The following is a 21,102-nucleotide window of genomic DNA, read 5'->3' as shown; positions in this document are numbered from 1 at the left end:
GTGTATGTTGCTGATAAGCGAAAGGGAAACATTCTGTATGAAGAAGTCTCTTGATGGCAAAACTTCAGAATGAGCCATGAGGAATTTACATCTGGGTTAAAATAACCATATTTTGCCAAGCTATAAACATCTGGCGTCTGAAGCCGCTAAAAAATACGATCAAATTCTAATTTCTTAAGAATCTCCATTTTCATTTATCAAGCAGAGGCAGTTCTTCAGATGATAATCTGGTGTGGTTACAAAGCACATAGCCTCCTTAAATTAGTGTGGGCATTCCAGAAAACATGACTGTCCTTTCCTTGGATAAGTAAATTATTTCTTCATATAGTTGAAGCTGGAGGGTGTGCTTTTCTACACACAGGAGACACAGTTGTATTAGAAAAATTATTCTCAAAGTGGTTCTCCCTTGGGGTTGGTTATCTGTTTATCAGTAAACAAGCTTTTAGTTCATTTATTCCCTTGTTCTTATTTAAAGGAAGGTCATGAACTTCTGCAGACATCCTAAGCACAAGTCACTTTGTGCTCATCAAGGCCTTGGAGGGTGGGGAGCTCAGAGCTGGCAGAGCCCGACTGGACTTACTGACTTCCCAGCAGTAGGAAAAGCTACTGCATTTTTTTTCCAGACCAAAGATGTTCTGTGTCTTCTCTTAACCAACAAGCACCCAAGAGGAAGAATGCAATAATCTGTTGTCTTTTTACAAGCTCCATCCCTTGTTCCCCTACCTCTCCAGCCAGAATCCTTTGTTTTCAATTCTTGCTGAACCTATTTATTGAAATCTTTTAAATGGAAATTCTTTTCCCAACAGTACCCTGTTGACTGCAGCAGCCCTGTTCCCCATTCCATTAAGGTGATCCTTCTCTCTGCACCATTAACTCCCTCTGATGCTGGTGCAGGCAGCTGGCTTGCTGCAGTGCTTAGGCTCAGCTGATGGGGGATGGGGCCACCAGAGCATACCCTCACCACAGCTGCACTGTGGCTTCTTCTCCGGGGCCTTCACAATGCAGTGGGTTCTAGTGCATTTATATCGTTTTATACTTTAATTGGTGGCCAGGAGGGCTTCCCTGGTAGCGCAGTGGTTAAGAATCCACCTGCTAATGCAGGGGACACGGGTTCGAGCCCTGGTCCAGGAAGATCCCACACGCCGCGGAGCAATTAAGCCCGTGTGCCACAACTACTGAGCCTGCGCTCTAGAGCCCGCGAGCCACAAGTACTGAGCCCACGTGCCACAACTACTGAGCCTGCACGCCTAGAGCCCGTGGTCCGCAACAAGAGAAGCCACCGCAATAAGAAGCCCATGCACTGCAACGAAGAGTAGCCCCTGCTCACTGCAACTAGAGAAAGCCCGCATACAGCAACAAAGACCCAATGTAGCCAAAAATTAAAAAAAATAAATAAAAATTAAAAACAAAAAATTGGTGGCCAGGAAAAGGAGACTCCATTCTGGATAGTGAGGATAGTTTTGCCTTCACATCCAGCCTCTTTCTTATTTGGTTTTTCTGACTTCAATGCAGGGTCAGCCCTAGGTTTTTTGAGGCTCCTGGGAAGACAAAAGGGTCACTGAACAATGGCAGCACTTAGACACATGGTACGTACCATGCTGGTGTTAGCCATTGTTTTAAACACTAGCTGAAATATCTGCCCCATCGACTGATGAAATTAGGAAAAAAAATTAAATGTTACATTTTGAAAAGGCCTGAAATTGTGTAGAGTGTAGGTCCAGACTCAGCTCATGGAATTTACCTGTTAAAGGGTAAAGTGTGAGCATTCTTTTGGTCTAGTCTAAGCTCTGGAAATGAACTTTTTCCAGACAACTCAGTTAAGTCATTGGCAGAAGTTACTTTAGCATGGGACATTTTGGAAAGTACCGGCAGTCCTAAAATCAGAAATACATGTGATCTAAAGATTCATCTGGGAGTCGGCTATTTAAAACACAGAATGAATTTAATTTTTCTCATAGAAACAATAACACAAATGATGGCTAGCTTCCCAGATTAATCTAAAAAAGCTATTTTAACACTGAATCCATCTGAGCAATTGGACTACAATGCTGAGAGCACTAGAAACCCCTTGAATATTTGTCTAATAAGCAAATTGGTTCTTAATATAGTTCTAACACACATTCTCCTATGCATTTATTTATTAACAATCATTCATTAAGCATCTATTATGTGCCTAACACTGCACTAGGCACCAGGGACCCCAAAATTAATAAGATGAAGTCTCCTTTTACACCAAGATAGGTGCAGAGAGATCATGATAACACAACATGCTAAGTGCATTAATAAAGATACCCACAGGCTACTATGGGGGCATAGAGGATGTGAAGTGATCTCCCGCTGGGGGTGGGGACAGTTGAAGAAAGGCTTCTCAGAGGGGATGGATGAAAATGGAATTGGCCTTGAAGGAATAGGAAGAGCTTGCAGGTGAGGATGGAATGTGGACAAAGGTGTTCTCTGGCTCTCAAAATACCCTCACATCTCTCTAAAGTATCTCCGTGGTACCCCACTCAGGTGTACCTTAGACATCTTCTCCAAAACCTTCCTGATTGCCAAATGACCTGCCTCCCTCCAGTCCCCAAACAAGTTTCCCATTTCCTCCTGCAGCTGTTGTCAACTTGGGGTTAGAATAGCAACCTGGTTGAACTAGGGTGCAGACATGTGTAACCACAGCCTCACCCAGCCGTGCGCAAAACATCACTTGTGGAGCTTTTAAAACACAGTGATGTGGTCATACCAATGCCTAGGGCCATGCTCCCAGAAATTCTGACTTTATTGCTCTACTGGGAGTCGAGGCATTGGTATTTTTTAGAAGCCCTGTGTGAGTCTAAGGGGTATCCAGGGCTGAGCACTCTGCAATTCTCCCAGAAATACCTACACTTTTGAATTGATTTCGATTTACTGTTATATACGAAACGAAATTACAAAAGCAAAACATCCGCTCCAGCCCTCCAACAAATGGTTTTCAGTTCTGAATTTCCTTCAGTGTGGTTCCAATCATATCTATATTTTTGCAAATCACAGGATTTCTACAGCTTTGCTTTCTGCTTTCCCCCCAATCATTCCCAAAGCTGTTTGTTTGCGTTTTGTTTAAAACGAAATGATTTAGCACATAACCATTATTTCTGTAACCACACCACTGGATAATTAGAGCTTTCTAAATTTGGAGGAACATAAATGAGATTGCTATGAACACCTTCATATATAGGACCTCCTTTGTTTGGATGTGTTCATTAGGGAATATCACGCAGTACAACACAGCCAAGGGAAAACGTTCACGACATGGTGTGGGGAGACCGAGGGCAACTGGGCACACCGAGGCCCACAGGAAAGGAATTCACTCCAAAGGCTTCTCCCAACCTCTTTTCTTTCCCCTCCCTGGGCCTGCTGTCTTATTTACTCAATTTGCACAGCTCATTCTCACTAGAGGCAGTTTCTCACCTAACCTGCCTCATTTCCTTTTCTTCCAACTCTTGGTTGGATTCTGGGCAGCCGTGAAAACTCTCCCTGCTGGACCAGACCTCCTTCCTGCTCCCCTCCTAAGGGTTGGCTTGTACCAACCGCAAGGCTCTCCTGTCAGGGTTTAGCCTTATTGAGATCCTGGCCACATCTCTGGGGTGGGGCTGTGTAGCCTTTTACATTCACTCATCACAACTTGCTTCAGGGCTGGCACAGGGATGCACAGGATACTTGAGAAATGAACTAAGGAATTTTCTGATATCTTCAAAATACATTGGAAGTATATTTCTGTAATGGGCATTTTTAAAATCAACATTGTTAATTTTACTATTCAAATCTTTATATCCTTTTTTTGAATTTTATTTTATTTATTTTTTCATACAGCAGGTTCTTATTAGTTATCTATTTTATACATATTAGTGTATATATGTCAATCCCAATCTCCCAATTCATCCCACCCACCCCCCCCCGCCACTTTCCCCCCTTGGTGTCCATACGTTTGTTCTCTACATCTGTGTCTCAATTTCTGCCCTGCAAACCGGTTCATCTGTACCATTTTTCTAGGTTCCACAAATATGCGTTAATATATGATAAGTAATGGGCATTTTTTAAGAAAACTGAAGTATAGTTGATTTACGATGTTGTGTTAGTTTCTGGTATACAGCAAAGTGATTCAGTTATACATATATATACATATTCTTTTTCATATTCTTATTTATTTATTTATTTATTTATTTATTTATTTATTTATGGCTGCATTGGATCTTCGTTGTGGTGCACGGGCTTCTCATTGCAGGGTTCAGTAGTTGTGGTGCATGGGCTTAGTTGCTCCGTGGCATGTGGGATCTTCCCGGACCAGGGACCGAACCCGTGTCCCCTGAATTGGCAAGTGGATTCTTAACCACTGCGCCACAAGGGAAACCTGTTTTTCATATTCTTTTCCATTATGGTTTATTACAGTATATTGAGTACAGCTCCCTGTGCTATACAGTAGGACCTTGTTGTTTATCTATTTTATATATAGTAGTTTGTATCTGCTAATCCCAAATGTAATGAGCATTTTAATGGACATTAGTTGGTCCATGTTTATTTATTGATGCCAGACTATTATCTTGCTTTTTTTTTTTTTTAAAGGAAAGCCCTTTAATTAATTAATTAATTTTATTTTTAGCTGTGTTGGGTCTTCATTTCTGTGCGAGGGCTTTCTCTAGTTGCGGCAAGCGGGGGCCACTCTTCAACACGGTGTTGTGGCTCATGGGCCTAGTTGCTCCACGGCATGTGGATCTTTCCAGACCAGGGCTCGAACCCATGTCCCCTGCATTGGCAGGCAGATTCCCAACCACTGCGCCACCAGGGAAGCCCTATTATCTTGCTTTTGTGGAGGAAAAATCCCTAGTTTCACATTCTGAAATCAGGACAGACTGAATTCAATTGCTTTCTGATCTTCAAAGGAAGAAAAAATTTGTCTCATCTAAGCAGTGAGTGTGTGGTCTGTGTGTGTCCTCCTTAATTTGGGAAGATGGCATCCTGCAAGCAGGGCTTTTCTTACTCACAAACAAGTGGAGGACTTACCTGCAGTTTTGAGCCCATAGGAATCCCTGGGCCCAAAGTGGGCTTCCATCTCCCTCCCTCCCCCCAACCATCAAGGGTCATCCTATTGCTTGTTCCTGTTGAAATGCAAATATATTCAGGTCAAAATGGAAGCCTTTGTGTCTTATCACTTATCTGATAAACCCCGCTAGGAAGTGAGTCCCTGGGCCAGGGTAAATGATGACAGAATGAAAGTGAGCCCTGGGAGGCAACCTGGAGTTCGTCTAAGGCCATGGTTGATGGACACGGCTGTATATCCCAAACACTGTGTGAGCTTCTTAGAAACTGATTCCCAGAGGCCCACCCCAGACCTACTGGGATGGTTCTATATGTCACAGACTAGGTATGCCCGTGCTGGGAGCCGCACCGAAGGGTCATTACATCTGGGTTTCATGCTAAGGGATCCAGGGCAAGTTACTTTCCCCCCTCTGTGCCTCCTTTCCCTCACCTGAAAATGGAATAAAACTACCTACCCTTGTAGGGTTGGAGAGAGGATTAAATAAGGTTCAATGAGATCATCTGAATACTCAGCACTGTGCCTGACTCACCCATTCATTTCTCAGATGAGAACACCAAGCTCCAGAAAGGTTCAAGGACTAAAGTTACCCAGCTGTTTTCTGGTAGCGTCCATACCTGAATTCAGGTTTCCTCCACATTGCTGATGGAGAAGGAGGGGGAGAGGAAGAAGAGGTTTCCAACAGGCAGTGCTGTATGGGGAAGGGGGAGCTGACAGCTGCAGGCTCGGGAGGGCACAGGCCGTGGATGGACAAAGTGGAAGAGGGACACAGAAGGGCAGCCGGGGAGAAGTGAACAGGAATGCTCCCTCACTCACAACCGGTCCAACTAGCCTACCTTGGAGAGTAGGGAGCCAGACTCCACACAGGGAGGAAGACTATCGCCCATAACCAGCCGGATTGTAAAAAGCATCTTTTTTGCCATCTTTCTATCTTTTCATCTATCATTCATTCACCTGGAGTCCTGGTAGTGAATAAGGAAAACAAAGTCCTGCTCTCAAGGAGCTTACATTCTAGTGGGTGACAGACAGTAAACAAATGTACACCCTAACATCCTATCATCATATGGTCTGGGAGGTAATTTGCTTTAAAAGTACATCAGTATAAAGAGAAGTTGTCTCTATGCCCATAGAATTTAAAACATGTTAATCAGGAATTAACAGGCCAGAGGTGATTACTTGGGGCTTTAACTATCATTTTAGAAATCTGCATGAGAAGGTTTGTTAATGAACATGGAGATGAGTTTTCATTGGTGATATGAGTGCTTGATATGCAGTTGACTGGAATGTTCTGCCCTTAGCACGATGGATGGACAAGCATCCTCCAAGCCCCGCAACCTGGTGAAATGGTACCCTTGGTCCGGATTCCAGACTCTAGAGCCCACTGGTCCTGGACTCTGACACTTACAGGCATACTCTGCTGCCTGACCAGCCCCAAGTCTGGTGGTCCTGCTGTCAGCATGTCATGATGTCCATGGCCCTTTCAGGCAAGGGCAGAGAGATGGACTTCCCTGGAGTCAAGAACAGGCTGTAGGACTGTTTTTGTGTCCATTTGCACATTTGGTAGGATTTGCTGCCATTTAATACATCCCCTGGGGGTGCGGTGGTGGGTGAAGGGCCATATACTGCCCCCTCCCTCACTTTCCACTTCTAACTGCCAGAGACAAAAATGATCTGACATTTGCTGAATGGCCAAAGTGACTCAGGTCACATAAAATATAAACATATGTAATGATACGGGCTCTAAAAAAAAGAAAGCAGGGCAAAGGGAAATGGATGGAGTGTAGGTTGGTTAGATAAGATGACTGAATCAAAGATTCCTTCATCTCAAAATCTTTAAACAATAAGTGAGGTCTTTATCTTCATGGGCACAGATGTAGAACCTCCTCATTTTATATCTCAAACAACTGAGGCACAGTTATGCTGAGTGGTCTTCCTGAGGTCACACAGCTGGCCGGTAAGAGATCCAGGATTAAAGAACTTCAGGTCTGAGCTCCCGGAAGGAATGGGGAACTTCTCTGTCTAAACAAACACAGTCCTAAGGGGAGGGACTTAGGTTGGTTAATTCTGGGAAGATGTTTTAATTTTAGCTCATCAAGGAAGAGGACCAACCCAGAGCACTGGGTGACAGCAGCAGCTGCCCAGGATGAGCAGGGAACAGCAGGTGGGAACAATCGGGGGTTTATCTTCACATCCTTTCTGAGGTCATATCTGAAACTGGGCATGTGTAAGGGGGGAGGAGGAAGGAGGCCAGTGGCCAGAGAAAGGAAGGAGCAGGTTGCTGGAAGAATCCCCGTGAGACAGGCCTGCTGGGCTGAGGGATTCTGTGCAGAGTTGGTGGCCAGTGGGGACAGCCTCGGTCTCATCACTTACAAGGTGGGAGCTCCTTGCCCTGAGCTCCATGGAGGAGGGGTAAGAATGGCTCTGGGCCCTAAGGAGATAGGAAGTGTGAGCCAGGGAGCTCCCAGCAGGAAGTCACTGCCTGGATGCAGAAGGACACGCAGGCTAGAACTCAGAACCAAAATGAACCAGAGCATGTGCTTGACTTACTGTGAGTTACATCCCTCCAAACCCATCATAAGTTGAATGTATCATAAGTCAGAAATGCATTTAATACCCCTACCGAACATCATAGCTTAGCCTAGCGTCCCTTAAATGTGCTTAGAACACATATACTAGCCTGCGGTTGGACAAAATCGTCTAACACAGAGCCTATTTCATAATAAAGTGTTAAATATCTCATGTAATTTACTGAATACTGCATTGAAAGTGAAAAACAGAATGCTTGTATGTATGTTCCTTCAAGTCTCAGCTCAGATATCACTCCTTCTAAGGAACCCTTTCTTCTGCTTTCAGAACACCATGTCCTTTCCCCACAATAACCCTGACCACACTGTGTTGTGCCTGATGTTCATTTGTCCTTAAGCTCCATGAAAGTAATGACCACGAATAGCTTATTCATGATTGTATCACAGGCACTCCAAAAAAAGTTGTTGCGTAAATAAATGAACAATATTAAAAGTCATATTGAGATGGAGTAGACATACTTTTCTTATTCTTCCTACTAAATACAGCTAAAAGTCCTGGACATTATAAAACAAACCTAAGAAGACTTTGGAAGATAAAGAAAAAAGGCAGAGCAGCTGGGGACCTGGGGGATGGTGACTTCCTGAATTTTCTTTTTGCCTCATACAACTGAAGAAGCTGGAAAAAGGAAATACCAACAGGTACAGATTTAAATAACACCCCAACCAGAGCCTGCTCTCTCTACCCAAAGGACCAGGATAGAGGCAGCCTAGCAAGACAGAAAACGTTTAGACAACAACCTCGCTTCTCCAACCAAATACCAGAAAAAAGTGTAACCCAAAACTGCCAGTCACACCAGCAAAGGCCGAGTGGAGAACCTAGACTTCCATCCTCGTGAACCTGTAATGAGGGGCCTCAACATCACCATTGGGGTGGTGTCAGGGAAGCCTAAGTAGGAAGCTGGGATTTTCATCCCTGCTGGCCAGTAATGAGTTTGTCCCTGCTTCCCCTCCATGGTATTGGTAATCACAAGGGGAGCCTGGATTCCCACTGCTGTGCAGCAGGAATGAGGACACCCTTTCTTGGCTGTCAATGGAGGCTGAGTGGTAACCTGGACATCTATCTCCACCTGGCAATAATGGGGCGTGCACCCCTTCTCCTCCCAGAGAGATGTCTGAGAATGCCAACCAAAACCAAAGGCTTAAATAAGATCATAAATCTCAGAACATAATATGAAAATGACTGCTTTCAATTGAATATCACTTATCATCCAAATAACCAGGAAGAGCTCAAACAGAATGAGAAAAAACAATTGAGATGCCAACATTGACAAGACAGAGATGTTAACATTATCTGATAAAGCATTTAAAGCTGTCATTATAATAATGCTTCAATGAGCAATTACGAACATACTTGAAACTCTTGAACACACCTGAAATACAGAACACATCATGAAAAAATAGAAAGCCTCAGCAAAGAAATAAAAGACATAAAGAAGAACCAAATTGAAATTTTAGAACTGAAAAATACAATAACCAAAATAAAAAGCTTAATGATTGGGCTCAACAGCAGAATGAAGGAGAGAGTGAAAAGAATCAGTAAATTGAAGACAGAACAATAGACACCATCCAATCTGAAAAACAAAGAGAACATAGACTAAAAAAAAAAAGTTCACAGAGCGTCAGGGACCTGTGGGACTCTAACAAAAGATCTAATACTTATATCACTGGAGTCCAAGCAGGAGAAGAGAAAGTATTCAAATAAATAATGGTTGAAATTTGAAATAATGCCTCACGAATTTGGCAAGAGATACAAACCTACAGATTCAAGAAGCTGAATGAATCCCAAATGTGATAAGCCGAAGAAATCCACACCAAGACAAAGAAAAAAGTCTTGAAAGCAGCCAGAAGCAACACTTCACCTATAGGGAAAAACAGATTGCTAGACTCCCCCCTCTAAAAATGTTGCACTTGTTTTTAGAATTCCCACAACAGTCTCTGAGCAGTAATTTCACCCTCACCCACTCCAGTTAACACTGAGTTTTTAATCAGTCTTTAAAATCTTGGCTTTTCTGCATAATAAAAGTAAGTTACATATCACCATTGCAATTCTAAAAACAGGTGCAACATTTTTAGAGGGGGGGAATCTAGCAATCTAACTGTTTTTCCCTATAGGTGAAGTGTTGCCTCTGGCTGCTTTCAAGATTTTTTTCTTTGTCTTGGTGTGGATTTCTTTGGCTTCTCATGTTTGGGATTCATTCAACTTCTTGAATTTGATGGGCTCCGAGATCGTTTCTAGATGGGGGCTGGTCTCCAGAAAAACTAACCATGTGATTAGAGGGTTGGAACTTTCAGCCTATCCCACCCTCCCCTCAGGGAGGGGAGAGAGGCTGGAGATTGAGTTCAATCAGCAGCAGCCAATGATTTAATCAATCATGTCTACATAATGAAACCTCCATAAATCTGGAGAGCTTCCAGATTGGTGAACACATCCACATGCCAGCAGGGTGGTGTACCCCCCAGCTCCAGGATGACATAGGCTCCTGTACTTGGGAGTCTTCTGGACCTCACCCTATGTGCAGGCATACCTCATTTTATTGCACTTCATTTTATTATACTTGGAAGATATTGTGTTTTTTACAAATTGACCATTTGTGGCGACCCTGGGTCTAGCACGTCTATCAGCATCATTTTCCCAACAGCATTTGCTCACTCCCTCTCTCTTTGTCACATTTTGGTAATTCTCACAATATTTCAAATGTTTCCATTACTATTATATCTGTTGTGGTGATCTGTAAATGAAACCAAGCAGGACCCTGTGGGGCTTCTGGGATGGAAGCCTTTCCTTGTTTGTAGGGAATAGACTCCAGCCTCCATGAGGCTTCCCTAAGTCCCAAAGGGCAGATTCAAACAGTTGCTAGTCAGGGAAGGGAGGGGATGCTGAGACTAGGGAGGAGCAGCCAAGAAACAATAGTGCAGGGGCTTCCCTGGTGGCGCAGTGGTTGAGAATCCGCCTGCCAATGCAGGGGAGAAGGGTTCGGGCCCTGGTCCGGGAAGATCCCACATGCCGCGGAGCAACTAAGCCTGTGCGCCACAACTACTGAGCCTGTGCTCTAGAGCCCGTGAGCCACAACTACTGAGCCCATGTGCCACAACTGCTGAAGACTGCATGCCTAGAGCCCATGCTCTGCAACAAGAGAAGCCACCACAATGAGAAGCCTGCGCACCGCAACGAAGAGTAGCCCCCACTCGCCGCAGCTAGAGAAAGCCCGCGCACAGCAATGAAGACCCAATGTAGCCAATAATAAGTAAATTAATTAAAATAAAAAAAAAAAAAGAAAAATAGTGCAGCCTTGGGATAGGATCCTGGTTCCGCCTCAAGGGATACCTATAACAATATCTTTGAGCTCTTCTGCAGAACTAAAACCCCCAACAAATGGAAGACGTGAACTATTTAATGAAGCATTCTTCATTCCAGAGAGGAGGCCACAGTTTGATAACCTTGAGAACCCCAGAATCTCATCAGGGGGCCACCTTAGGCCAGATTAAAGGAATGCAGGCCTTTCGCACACCCTGAGCACACCCTGATCTTTATCGGCAACCCCACCCTTGAACCATTGCTATGAAACTCACCAGATCCTCCCAGGTTGGGACACACAGTTTTGAGGGCACGAGCCCACTGTGTCCCCCTTTGCCTGGCAAAGCAATAAAGCTATTCTTTGCTACTTCACCCAAAACTCTGTCTCTGAGATTCAACTTGGCACTGGCGCACAGAGGCCGAGTTTCGGCATTGTTACCAGAAAGAGCAAGCAATTAGAGGTTGGCACTGGGAATGGGGGGAACAGGGCTGGAGATTAAGCTCTATAAAAACTTTCGAACAACAAGATTTGATGAACTTCCAGGTTGGTGAATGCACGGAAGTACCAGGCGGGTGGCAAACCTGGATGGGGCACAAAGCTCTGTGCTCCTTCCCCCGTTACCTTGCCCTATGTATGTATGCATCTCTTCTGTCTGGCTGTTCCTGAGTTGTAACCTCTTATAATAAATCGGTAAACACAGGAAATGTTTCCCTGAGTTCTGTGAGCCATTCTGGCAAGTGATCAAACCCAAGGAGGGGGTAGAGAGAACTCCAACATATAGCAGGTTGGTCAGATGTATAGGTGATAACCTGACTTGTGTTTGGTGCCTGAAGGGGGGCACTCTTGTGGGGACTGAGTCCTTAACCTGTGGGATCTGATGCTGTCTCCAGGTAGATCGTGTGAGAACTGAGTGAAATTTTAGAACATCCAGTTTGTGTCTACTGGGAATTAGAGAATTGCTTGGTATGGGAAAAAAAACCCCTCCATATTTGGTGGTCAAAAGTCAAGAATTGAGTGTGGAGGGAAAGAAACCCGAGCTTTTCCTTACAAAAAGTGTTAGCGTTGGCTGTTCTGCTTCATTTTTCAGGCACAGAAAAGTGTTGCTCAATAAGTACATACAATTTTAATTTCAAATTTTCCTGCCTCTTTATGAAACGATTTAGGGTAGCTTATAAAAGACAAAATTAATAAAATAGGAATGCAAGAGTGCAAACCAGAATGAGGAGGAGCAAAGCAAATACCTGGACCATGGAGATGTAACACCGACATAGGCACTCTGCCTCTTGACCTCACAGCAGGGAAGCAAATGTGAGGAATTACTAATTTTTATCATATGAAGTGAAGAGACAGAGCAGCTCCCCAGAGCAGGTCCTGGAACTCGCTGCAGATCAGGTGGTGGGCTCTACCAGAGGGGAAGGGTGCGCTATGATGGGAAACGTCCTGTCCTCACTCATGCTTTCACAGTAAATGCAAGCCAAGAGTATACCATTAAAGGTCAAGTCCGTACTGCGGTTGACAAATGTGGCTTTCAAGTGTTATAACTTTCACAGCATTTAGATTATATGGTAAGTTATGTCCCCCAAATATAATCATTTTCACTGGGATTTTGATAGGAGTTGGCTGTTGAATAGCTCAAGAGGCTACTTTTTAGTTTGGGGCCTGGAATCAGAGTGTCCTAGTAAGTGATCATTAAGGACAGATTCTAGAAACTGGGCAAGGAGTTGGCAGTGCTAAAGTTCTAGTATGAAAAAATCACACCCTATAACCAAAATTCTTGTCAGGCTGTATTCTATTCTGCTTCCACGGGGAGAAGAGGCCATAGGGTACCTACACACAACAACAGTTGGGGTTTTCCTCTAACAGCTGAGCCAGAGATCAGGGGAGCCCTCCTATGTGACCCAGAGGAAAGCAGCAGAGATGAAACAGAAGGCTTTAGCCTGAAACAGAGTGGGTGGTGCTAGCTAATTCACCATGGTCCTAGTGATGCAGCTCTGGCAGGTAAGTTGTTATCTCCCCATCACTTAAGGAAGTGACTTCCTGTACGTTATCTGGGAACATCAGCTTGAGTGCTGGAGAACATCTGCTAGCAACAGCGTGGCTGAAGTGAGGATGCACCTTGCCAATTTCTGAGTCCTGGCCCAGCTGCCATGCTCTGAAACGCACCCCCATGTTTTGCTGTTCCAGCAGCAGCAAACTGAACGTAAGGGGAATACTACGGCAGGCTGGTGTCTGGGACATGTGGGACTCCTCTGAAGCTGACTCTGTCACAGCCATGCCGAACCTTCCTGAGACTGCTTGCTGGTGGCCTGGGGCACTTCTACCCAGCTGGCCTTCCTTCCTTGCTCCTCCATGGGGCTCAGGCTTGCACTGCAGCCAGACTATACCTCCCTCCCCATTTTCTCTCCTAACCCACATTTCCTCTAACAAAAATCTGTGCATGCTTAATCCCATCTTGTCCTCTGCTTCTCAGAGGATCTGAGCTAATACACAGGGCAATTTCTGTTTTTATCTTGCTTGATGTTTAACCTTTCCGACAACAGAAACACAGCAGGTCCATGGTTCTCATGGACAGACCCGCCTGATTTGTGGCATTTTGTTTTTAAGCCAGGTTTTTGCCATAGGAGAATACTCATTCTTCCATTCCTGTGGCAGAGGGATAAGCAGCTGATTCATCGCAAATAGTATCAAGCTTTTACAATGTAAAATAAAAAGGTTACAGGCTATGACATAGCCTTGCTTGAACACTGAGGGGCTTTTTTAAACGTCTAGTTTAGTCCACACCTGGGCCCAGTTTGCAGGATGAGAGGCAAGCAAGCTGCAGACTCTTAATCTTGTTTTGGCAGCATCCTAGTGCCGTGACACCCATGCCAGGAGCTTGCCCACAGAAGAGAACTAATGTTTGTTGAAAGAAGGGAGGAGATGCCAGCTATGGGTTGTAGGGTTCCTTTCAGAGCATAAGTCATCAACAGGAGGTTACTAATTAGAATATCTGATAAGCAGACATCCATAAGAGTTCCAGATACTCAGCGGGGAGATGGATACAGGAGTACCTATAGGGTTCCTGTAAGCTCAGTAATAGATGTTCATGAAGAAGAAATATAAGTTAGAGAGTCTGGGTATGCAGAGAATGTACCCATTGGGGCCAATAAACAAAAGGAGGACTCAGGATCAGTTGAAAATTGATATCCCAAATGTCTCTGCATTGTCCTAGAAAAAACCCTCCTCCACCTCAAAGTCCAGAGAATGCTGACTCCATCCTCTAGCAAAGAGGGCCTCCGTGGTGACGGAGTGTACACGAAATGAAAGAAGGCAAAGGCCATTTGCCTTCACTCATGTCAAATGGCAAAACGGGGCTTCTATTCTCTTCATGAGTCAGCTGCTGAAGCTCCACCCCAAAGCCCTACCTTCTAGCCCTTTTTATGATATGAGGTGCAAAGTCTCTGTGTCTCCATTTTGGGGACAGATGCATAATTTTCTTCCAATAGCTATCTTTTTTTGGTCACTGGAAATATGTTGGGCTTTCCTTCAACAGACCAGGAAGGTCAAGAGATATGTTCCAGAGACCTCTTTGTGATGCCTTAATGCAGAGCTCATGTAGATACTTGCAAATGTAAGGTAAGGACCCTCTCAGGACTGATTAGGGGCCCAGAGAGGCTCCTTTTTTTTTTTTTTAAGCATTATTATTATTATTTAAAACATGTATTGTTTTGCATACATTATTTTGTTTTATTTCAAATTTATTTATTTTATTTATTTATTTTTGGCTGTGTTGGGTTTTTGTTGCTGCGCTCGGGCTTTCTCTAGTTGCGGCAAGCAGGGGCTACTCTTCGTTGCATTGTGTGGGCTTCTCATTGCGGTGGCTTCTCTTGTTGCGGAGCACGGGCTCTAGGCGCATGGGCTTCAGTAGTTGTGGCACACAGGCTCAGTAGTTGTGGCACGCGGGCTCTAGAGCGCAGGCTCAATAGCTGTGGTGCACGGGCTTAGCTGCTCCACGGCATGTGGGATCTTCCCGGACCAGGGCTCGAACTCATGTCCCCTGCATTGGCAGGCTGATTCTTAACCACTGTGCCACCAGGGAAGCCCCCGGAGAGGCTCTTACAGCCTATCCCTCCCTGCTTCATTACTGCTTCCTCATACTGTTAGCCAGCAAGCTAAGTCATGGACACAATTAAATTCCTTCACTGGTTTCATTGTCCTAGTAACTCCGGCTAGCAACTATATTCCCCTACATTTTCTTTTTAAAAGAGATGAGTAGATGTATAAAATAAATAAGCTACAAGGACATATTGTATAACACATGGAATATAGCCAATATCTTATGATAATTATAAATGGAATATAACCTTTAAAAATTGTAAATCACTATGTTATACATTTGAAACATATATAATATTGTACTTCAACTGTACCTCAAAAAAATCAGGCAAAAAAAGAACTTCAATGCCTTACCTTGTCTAACAAATTAAATATAAATATCCATATGTATACTGAAAAGCCTTCATAGTTCCTAGGCAAACCTGATTTTCCCATACCACATTATAGTTAAATATAATTATAATATTTAGTATATATATTTAATACTAATATTGACTATATATTTAACTACATAATACATGTATACATTGCTATAAAAATATCTAGCTGTAAATATAGTCTAGCTATAAAAATTGGGAACAATTTCCATTGTAATTATTTAGCATTTAACTTATGATTGTCCCTCCTCAGCAATCATCATGTATCCCCAGGAATGTTTTCAAATTGAGAGACTGATCTACAAACTGTTTTCAAAGTAATAACATTTTTATGATACTAAGTGTAATAGTCAATGAGGAAGAAATAATGTTTTGCCTCATTAAAAAATAAAGAATAAATGAAAGATATGAGTAGAGCCTACAACTTCATAAGCCAGAATTTTTTTTTTTGGATTTTTGCTTTTTGCGGGAAATGACAGTTTGGCTTGTTTTCTCTGACTTTTCAGTGGTCCTGTGGGGCTCAAAGAACCTCTTGCTGGAGGCCCATTTCAACATACCTCCGATCTGTAGGGTACAGTTCCACAGTGACCACATCAAGAGAGTTCCAGGCCGAGATGGTCAACCCATTGTACAGACACAGCATGCCTATCATCATGGATTCGCTGGTGCCAAACCAAAGGAAGAAACAGCTGATCCCTGAAAGCACCATAGAGCCACCTGACAACGAAGCAGACAAGGCTGGGATGTTTCCTGTCATCTTAGTAGAGCAAGGACCCTCGGGTCTTTGAGATCTCACAGCAAAACTGAATCCCAAGAGGAAGCCACAGCCTGGGTTCATAAAGCTCAGGTACAAGTGTGTTTACTTGTATATAAGGTTTGCCTCTCTAACTACCTTCTGAACACAGCAAGCATGAACTATACATCATCAATCACTCAGCTATGTACGTAGAAAAATAGACAGTCACACATAATTAGTTTTTCAGTCTGTTAACTCACAGAAGCTGTTCAAATGAGATGTAGTTAGACATATTTTACTAAAATTTAGTCCTAATGAAAGGTCTTAAGGGATTTCTCCTCATCTCTGTGAGATGCAAATCCTAGAGGGGTAGGGAGTACAGCAGGAGACAGGATCCGTCTAGATTGCAAGGGCAGCTCTTGTATTTTACATGAAACCAAGCACATACCTAGCATCGTTAAGCGCCCGATTCTGTCCATTAGGAGAGCAGACACGATGTTCCCTGGCAACACTGCCAGTGTCCCCAGGAAGTTGACAAAATAAATCCAGTAGGCACCATAGTCATCTTCAAAGGTAATGCGGCATCCTGTCTTGTTGTGCAAAAATGTGCAGTTTTGAAATTCGCAGTTAATGAATTTATATGGCTCAAAATCTGTGGACACAAAGAACGACAACTTATACTGGTGCATGAGAGTTGCGCACCGAAAGCCTGCCGAAAATTCAGAAAAGAATCATGGTATTGTAAGCTCCTTGAGGGCTTCATGGCCTGGCCAAAGCACAGGATCTAGTCTAGGACCCCACATTACGAAGTAGCTGAAGGAAGGAATACTTCTGTTGAATAAAGGAATAAACTAAAGCGTCCAGTTTTCCTCTGATTTCTTATTTTCTTATGTTTGGTCATTGCTAATTACATGATTGCTTACTCCTTTATGATGTTACTTTGTTCTAATTATCATGTTACATAAGGACTATCATTAGAGTACTAAAGCTTCCATTACAAAAATAATTTGTTTCAAAATACGGATGAATCGGCCTTACTACTGCCATTTTATAGGGCTCTGAGGCAGTGAGAAGGAACAGGACTTTCCTTGGGTCCTTGAGGCTGAATTTATAAGAGAGGGCTCAAGTGGAGGAACCCACCGAGGAACCTGAGTCAGCCTCATTGGAAGGTCACCAGCATTCGCTGCTGATTTTTTTTTTTTTTCTTGAACTTGGATCTAGCCGAAAGGCGTTACAGATGATGCTGGGCTCTGCTAAAAGGCAGTGAGAATCAAAACGGCTGTCGTCCTCGCTGAACAAGATGTGCCTAAAAAGCTGGTCTTCTGAGGCTGAATGGGTTGGAAGACACTGAGAGCACTGTTTAAACAAACCCCGAGGCCCCTGACTCCACTCTCACTTGGAGCTACGCAGAGCTGGCTCCTGTCTGGTCACCAAGAAGGCAGGACTGGCTACGGGATGGAGCTCACCCTCCTGCCAGTGTCGGGCTGTTAGTCTGGACTCATGGGACAGACAGACCAATGTGTGTCGGTGGCAAGGCCTGGGCTTTGCAATCAGATGAGCCTGGGCTCCAATGGCAGCTGTTACTAGTTCTACAACTGTGGCCAAATTACTGCATCGTTCTAAGCCTCAGCTATTGTGAAAATTAAACAAGATAATGAGTGTCTAATAACCTGAGGTAGGAACCAGCACAGAGTAGGTGTTCAATCAATGTTTGTTGCCCTTCCTCTTTTTCCCTGGGGAGTTTTCCGGGCTCCATTAAATGGGCTGGACTAAAAGACTGTATCTGATTGAGCATGTTTCGTCCATCTCTGTAGATTTGCAGTTCAGGCATGCTCACTTAAGCTAACACCAGATTTTGAAATCAGGATTATCAAAACAAACAAACCACAGGTTAATTCTTTGCTTTAAAAATTATTCACCAAAGGATTTTGTATTTCCAACTCTGAACTCAGCAAGCTCCATCTGCATTAAATGTGACAAAGACAGTCAATACAAGCTCAACTTTGATCCGACCTGATGGAGGGAGTCCGTTCATTTGTACTTCAACCTTCACTTCCCCCTTAAGCCTATGCCCACGCCTATCACCAAATAAGTATCATGATTCTGCCAAGAACTAGGGCCTGTGAAGAGGCCCCAGGCAGGGTTAAGTAGCACACCTACCTGTGTTGTTAAAAACAGTATTAATAAACATGCAGTTCTTGAAGTAGGTGTTGACTGAAGTCACATCCTCAAAGGTGCAGGACTTAAAAACCGAATCTTTGAAAGTTATGGATCTGAGCCTGATCCCTTCGAATCTGCCCAACACACAAAAAGATTCATATTGATGATTGTGTCTATCAGAGTTGAAAGCTAAGTCAAACAGATTTAGAGATGTGAGGTCCCACTATGGACTCTCTTAATTATAAAGGACATTGGCTTCTGGATTTTCTAAGCTCCTAGCTTTGCCCCTTTTTCCTCATGCGGCCTGTCCTTTGGCTATCTCATTGCTCACCAATATTACTTTCTACCAGAAGAAGAGATGGCATTCAAAATAACTTCATTTAGCTTTTGGCAATGTTGGTAAAAGTTTTTGTAGGGTATATAGTTGAAGGTATTGAGTTTGGAGGTTACCTGTGGCTATTGATTCTTTATTTTTCAATCCTATCCTCTTGTTCACACATGCCTTTATTTGAAAATTCTCTATTTGGGGTTAATAGCGCTAACTTGAGGATATGCTTCCATGCTCACTTTTAATGAAAGTCTATTTCCCAAGCTGAAAACCCAAAGCTTCTTCATTCTAGTGTAGGGACTTCCAATTATCTTGAAGAGAGGTTGGGAGAATCATTTATGTGAGGAATGATTGTCTTGGGGGTCAAGAAACTCACAGCTTACAGTCATTTCCAAGAATATTTTTTTTCTCATCGCTAAGAGGTACCAAGTAGAACGACCATAGCCCTGTTTATTTTTGGAAATGTGTAGAATGATGAAACTTGCTCAGATCCATTTTTGGGTGATGTGAAGGGGAAGGGGGAGATGATAATAGTCACAATGATCCTAACACCTTAGAAGAGTCTATGGCTCAGATATTCAGTGTTGATAAGGACTCTTGGGAGACATGGATACATATTCATCATTGTGTCTCGGTAATTTATTAAGAGACTATGAATGTATACTTAGCCAGTCACCGAGAGGAAAATGCTTATTCACCTGGGGAAGAAGTTATTACACCAAATACCACTCTTATGAGAGCAGAAAGGGACTGATCTTCCTAGGCAAGTGAGCTGACTTAAAAGCAATTCACTACTGAGTACCTTGAAAATCATCCTCACCCTAATGTCGGACTGCATTTGTCCGCTCAAAATGCACTAAGCGCCTATGAGACCAACCTCCTCAAAAAACAATCTTATTTCAGCCCTTACTCTAGGAGTCCAGAGTAAAACCATCTAAGCCATAAGTCTATCTACTAAAGGAGGGTAAAGAATGGCACATTTTAAGAAAATCACTAATTTTCTGAAGTGAAACTGAATTTAGAAAGGGGAAACAATTTTTTTTTTAATGGATACTATATGCACAGAGTACACATGGTGCAAAATTCAAAATGTTGAAAAAGGAAAAGGTAAGTCTTTTGTCTCCCATCCTCAAGCCACCTAGTTCTTTTTCCCAGGGATAACCACTATTGTCAGTTTCTCGTATGCTCTTCCGGGAGCATTCTGTATACAGAGTGCTAGCAAACAGGACACTATTCTACACCTTGCTTTGTTCTCCTCAGAGTCTACTTCGGAGGTCATTCCTTATCAGTATATAAAGAATCGCCATTTTAGAATGTTGAATAGGAAAACTATTTTTAAAAAATGAGTTAGCTAGTGGTATTTCAAATTTCCCTGAAAGACAAAAAAAAAAAATTTCTATCGCCTTCTAAAATAAATGTATATGTTTTAGAAGGATTTTAATACTATTAAAACTATTAATCATTACATTGCCAAAGTAAAAAATTTCTCCGTGATGACTGAATATCCAGCTTAGAACTTTTTATTAGAAATATGACTGTCAGAGGCACAAACATATTAGAAATTTCTAATGGAGTAACAATAACTTTTAAGTAATTAAGTCAATTTTCATGCTAGAATTATAGAGCACTTGACTCTAAGGTTTCTGTGGAGAAGCAAGTACAGATTCAAGGCAGTATTTTCTGTGGGAGAGTGAAGGTCATCCTATATGGATTAGGCCCCTCACTGAATTGCTGATCCAAACAATTATCTCCGGGTTGGTAACTCTCCTTTTCATTACACAAATCATAAGCATCCCACAGAATTATTTTTCATCTTTCCAAACTAGTTTTTGCCCAGGGAAACTTTGATCATTTATTTTTTTAGAGTTTAATTTTGAAACTGGGAGAATTTCCTAAGAATGATGTAAACCAACAGGAACTCATACCAGCAATTATTTGCTCAGATAACAAATAATGGGTAGAAATAAGGACCCTGTCTACCCCTTTCCCTCTCTGAAAAAATAAACCACAACCACCTTTGGAGTCACTTCTCTCTCCTCATCAAGAGGCGTTTCAGACCCCATACTCAAAAATGTCCTTTGCTAACTTATTCCATATTTTCAAAGCTCTTAACTTTGGGGAATCATTCCTATTCTCTAATTGAAACTTTTCCTGATACAACTTAACCCCAATTCTTGATTCAGCATAGTGGAGAAGGAAGGAAATCTGAAAAGTGGTCCTCTTTTCCAGAGATAGAAAACAGGCATGAGATTACAGGTCAGATTTCCTCTCTGAGTTAAATAATGCTATAACCTATCTTATTTTCTCATAATCTTCACTCTTCTCTTCCATAACTTATTTTGCTTGCTTTCCAAGGCCTCTCTGAATTTTCTTTTCACACCAGTCAATTCCATTTCTTTATAAATATGAAGCAGCTCAGTTTCAGAAGTAGTTATAACTGATAACTGATATACGTGTACCTTT

At 42.8% G+C, this 21,102-nt stretch overlaps 1 protein-coding gene across 1 annotated transcript in view; it reads right to left on the bottom strand.

Moving 5' to 3' along the window:
* SV2C (synaptic vesicle glycoprotein 2C) overlaps positions 1 to 21,102 on the bottom strand; it is a 243,105-nt gene that overhangs the window by 3,894 nt on the left and 218,109 nt on the right. Inside the window, exons 10-12 of the mRNA XM_007175894.2 lie at positions 18,312 to 18,445; positions 16,600 to 16,803; positions 15,973 to 16,132 (exon numbers count right to left, since the gene is read on the bottom strand). Of these exons, the coding sequence (XP_007175956.1) occupies positions 15,973 to 16,132; positions 16,600 to 16,803; positions 18,312 to 18,445 (498 nt within the window). The remainder of the gene's footprint in view (positions 1 to 15,972; positions 16,133 to 16,599; positions 16,804 to 18,311; positions 18,446 to 21,102) is intronic.

Source organism: Balaenoptera acutorostrata, chromosome 2 (genome assembly GCF_949987535.1).
Source record: "Balaenoptera acutorostrata chromosome 2, mBalAcu1.1, whole genome shotgun sequence".
Classification (NCBI taxonomy): domain Eukaryota; kingdom Metazoa; phylum Chordata; class Mammalia; order Artiodactyla; family Balaenopteridae; genus Balaenoptera; species Balaenoptera acutorostrata.
Note: the sequence above shows the minus strand (reverse complement) of the source record. Positions and strands in the feature narration are given on the sequence as shown.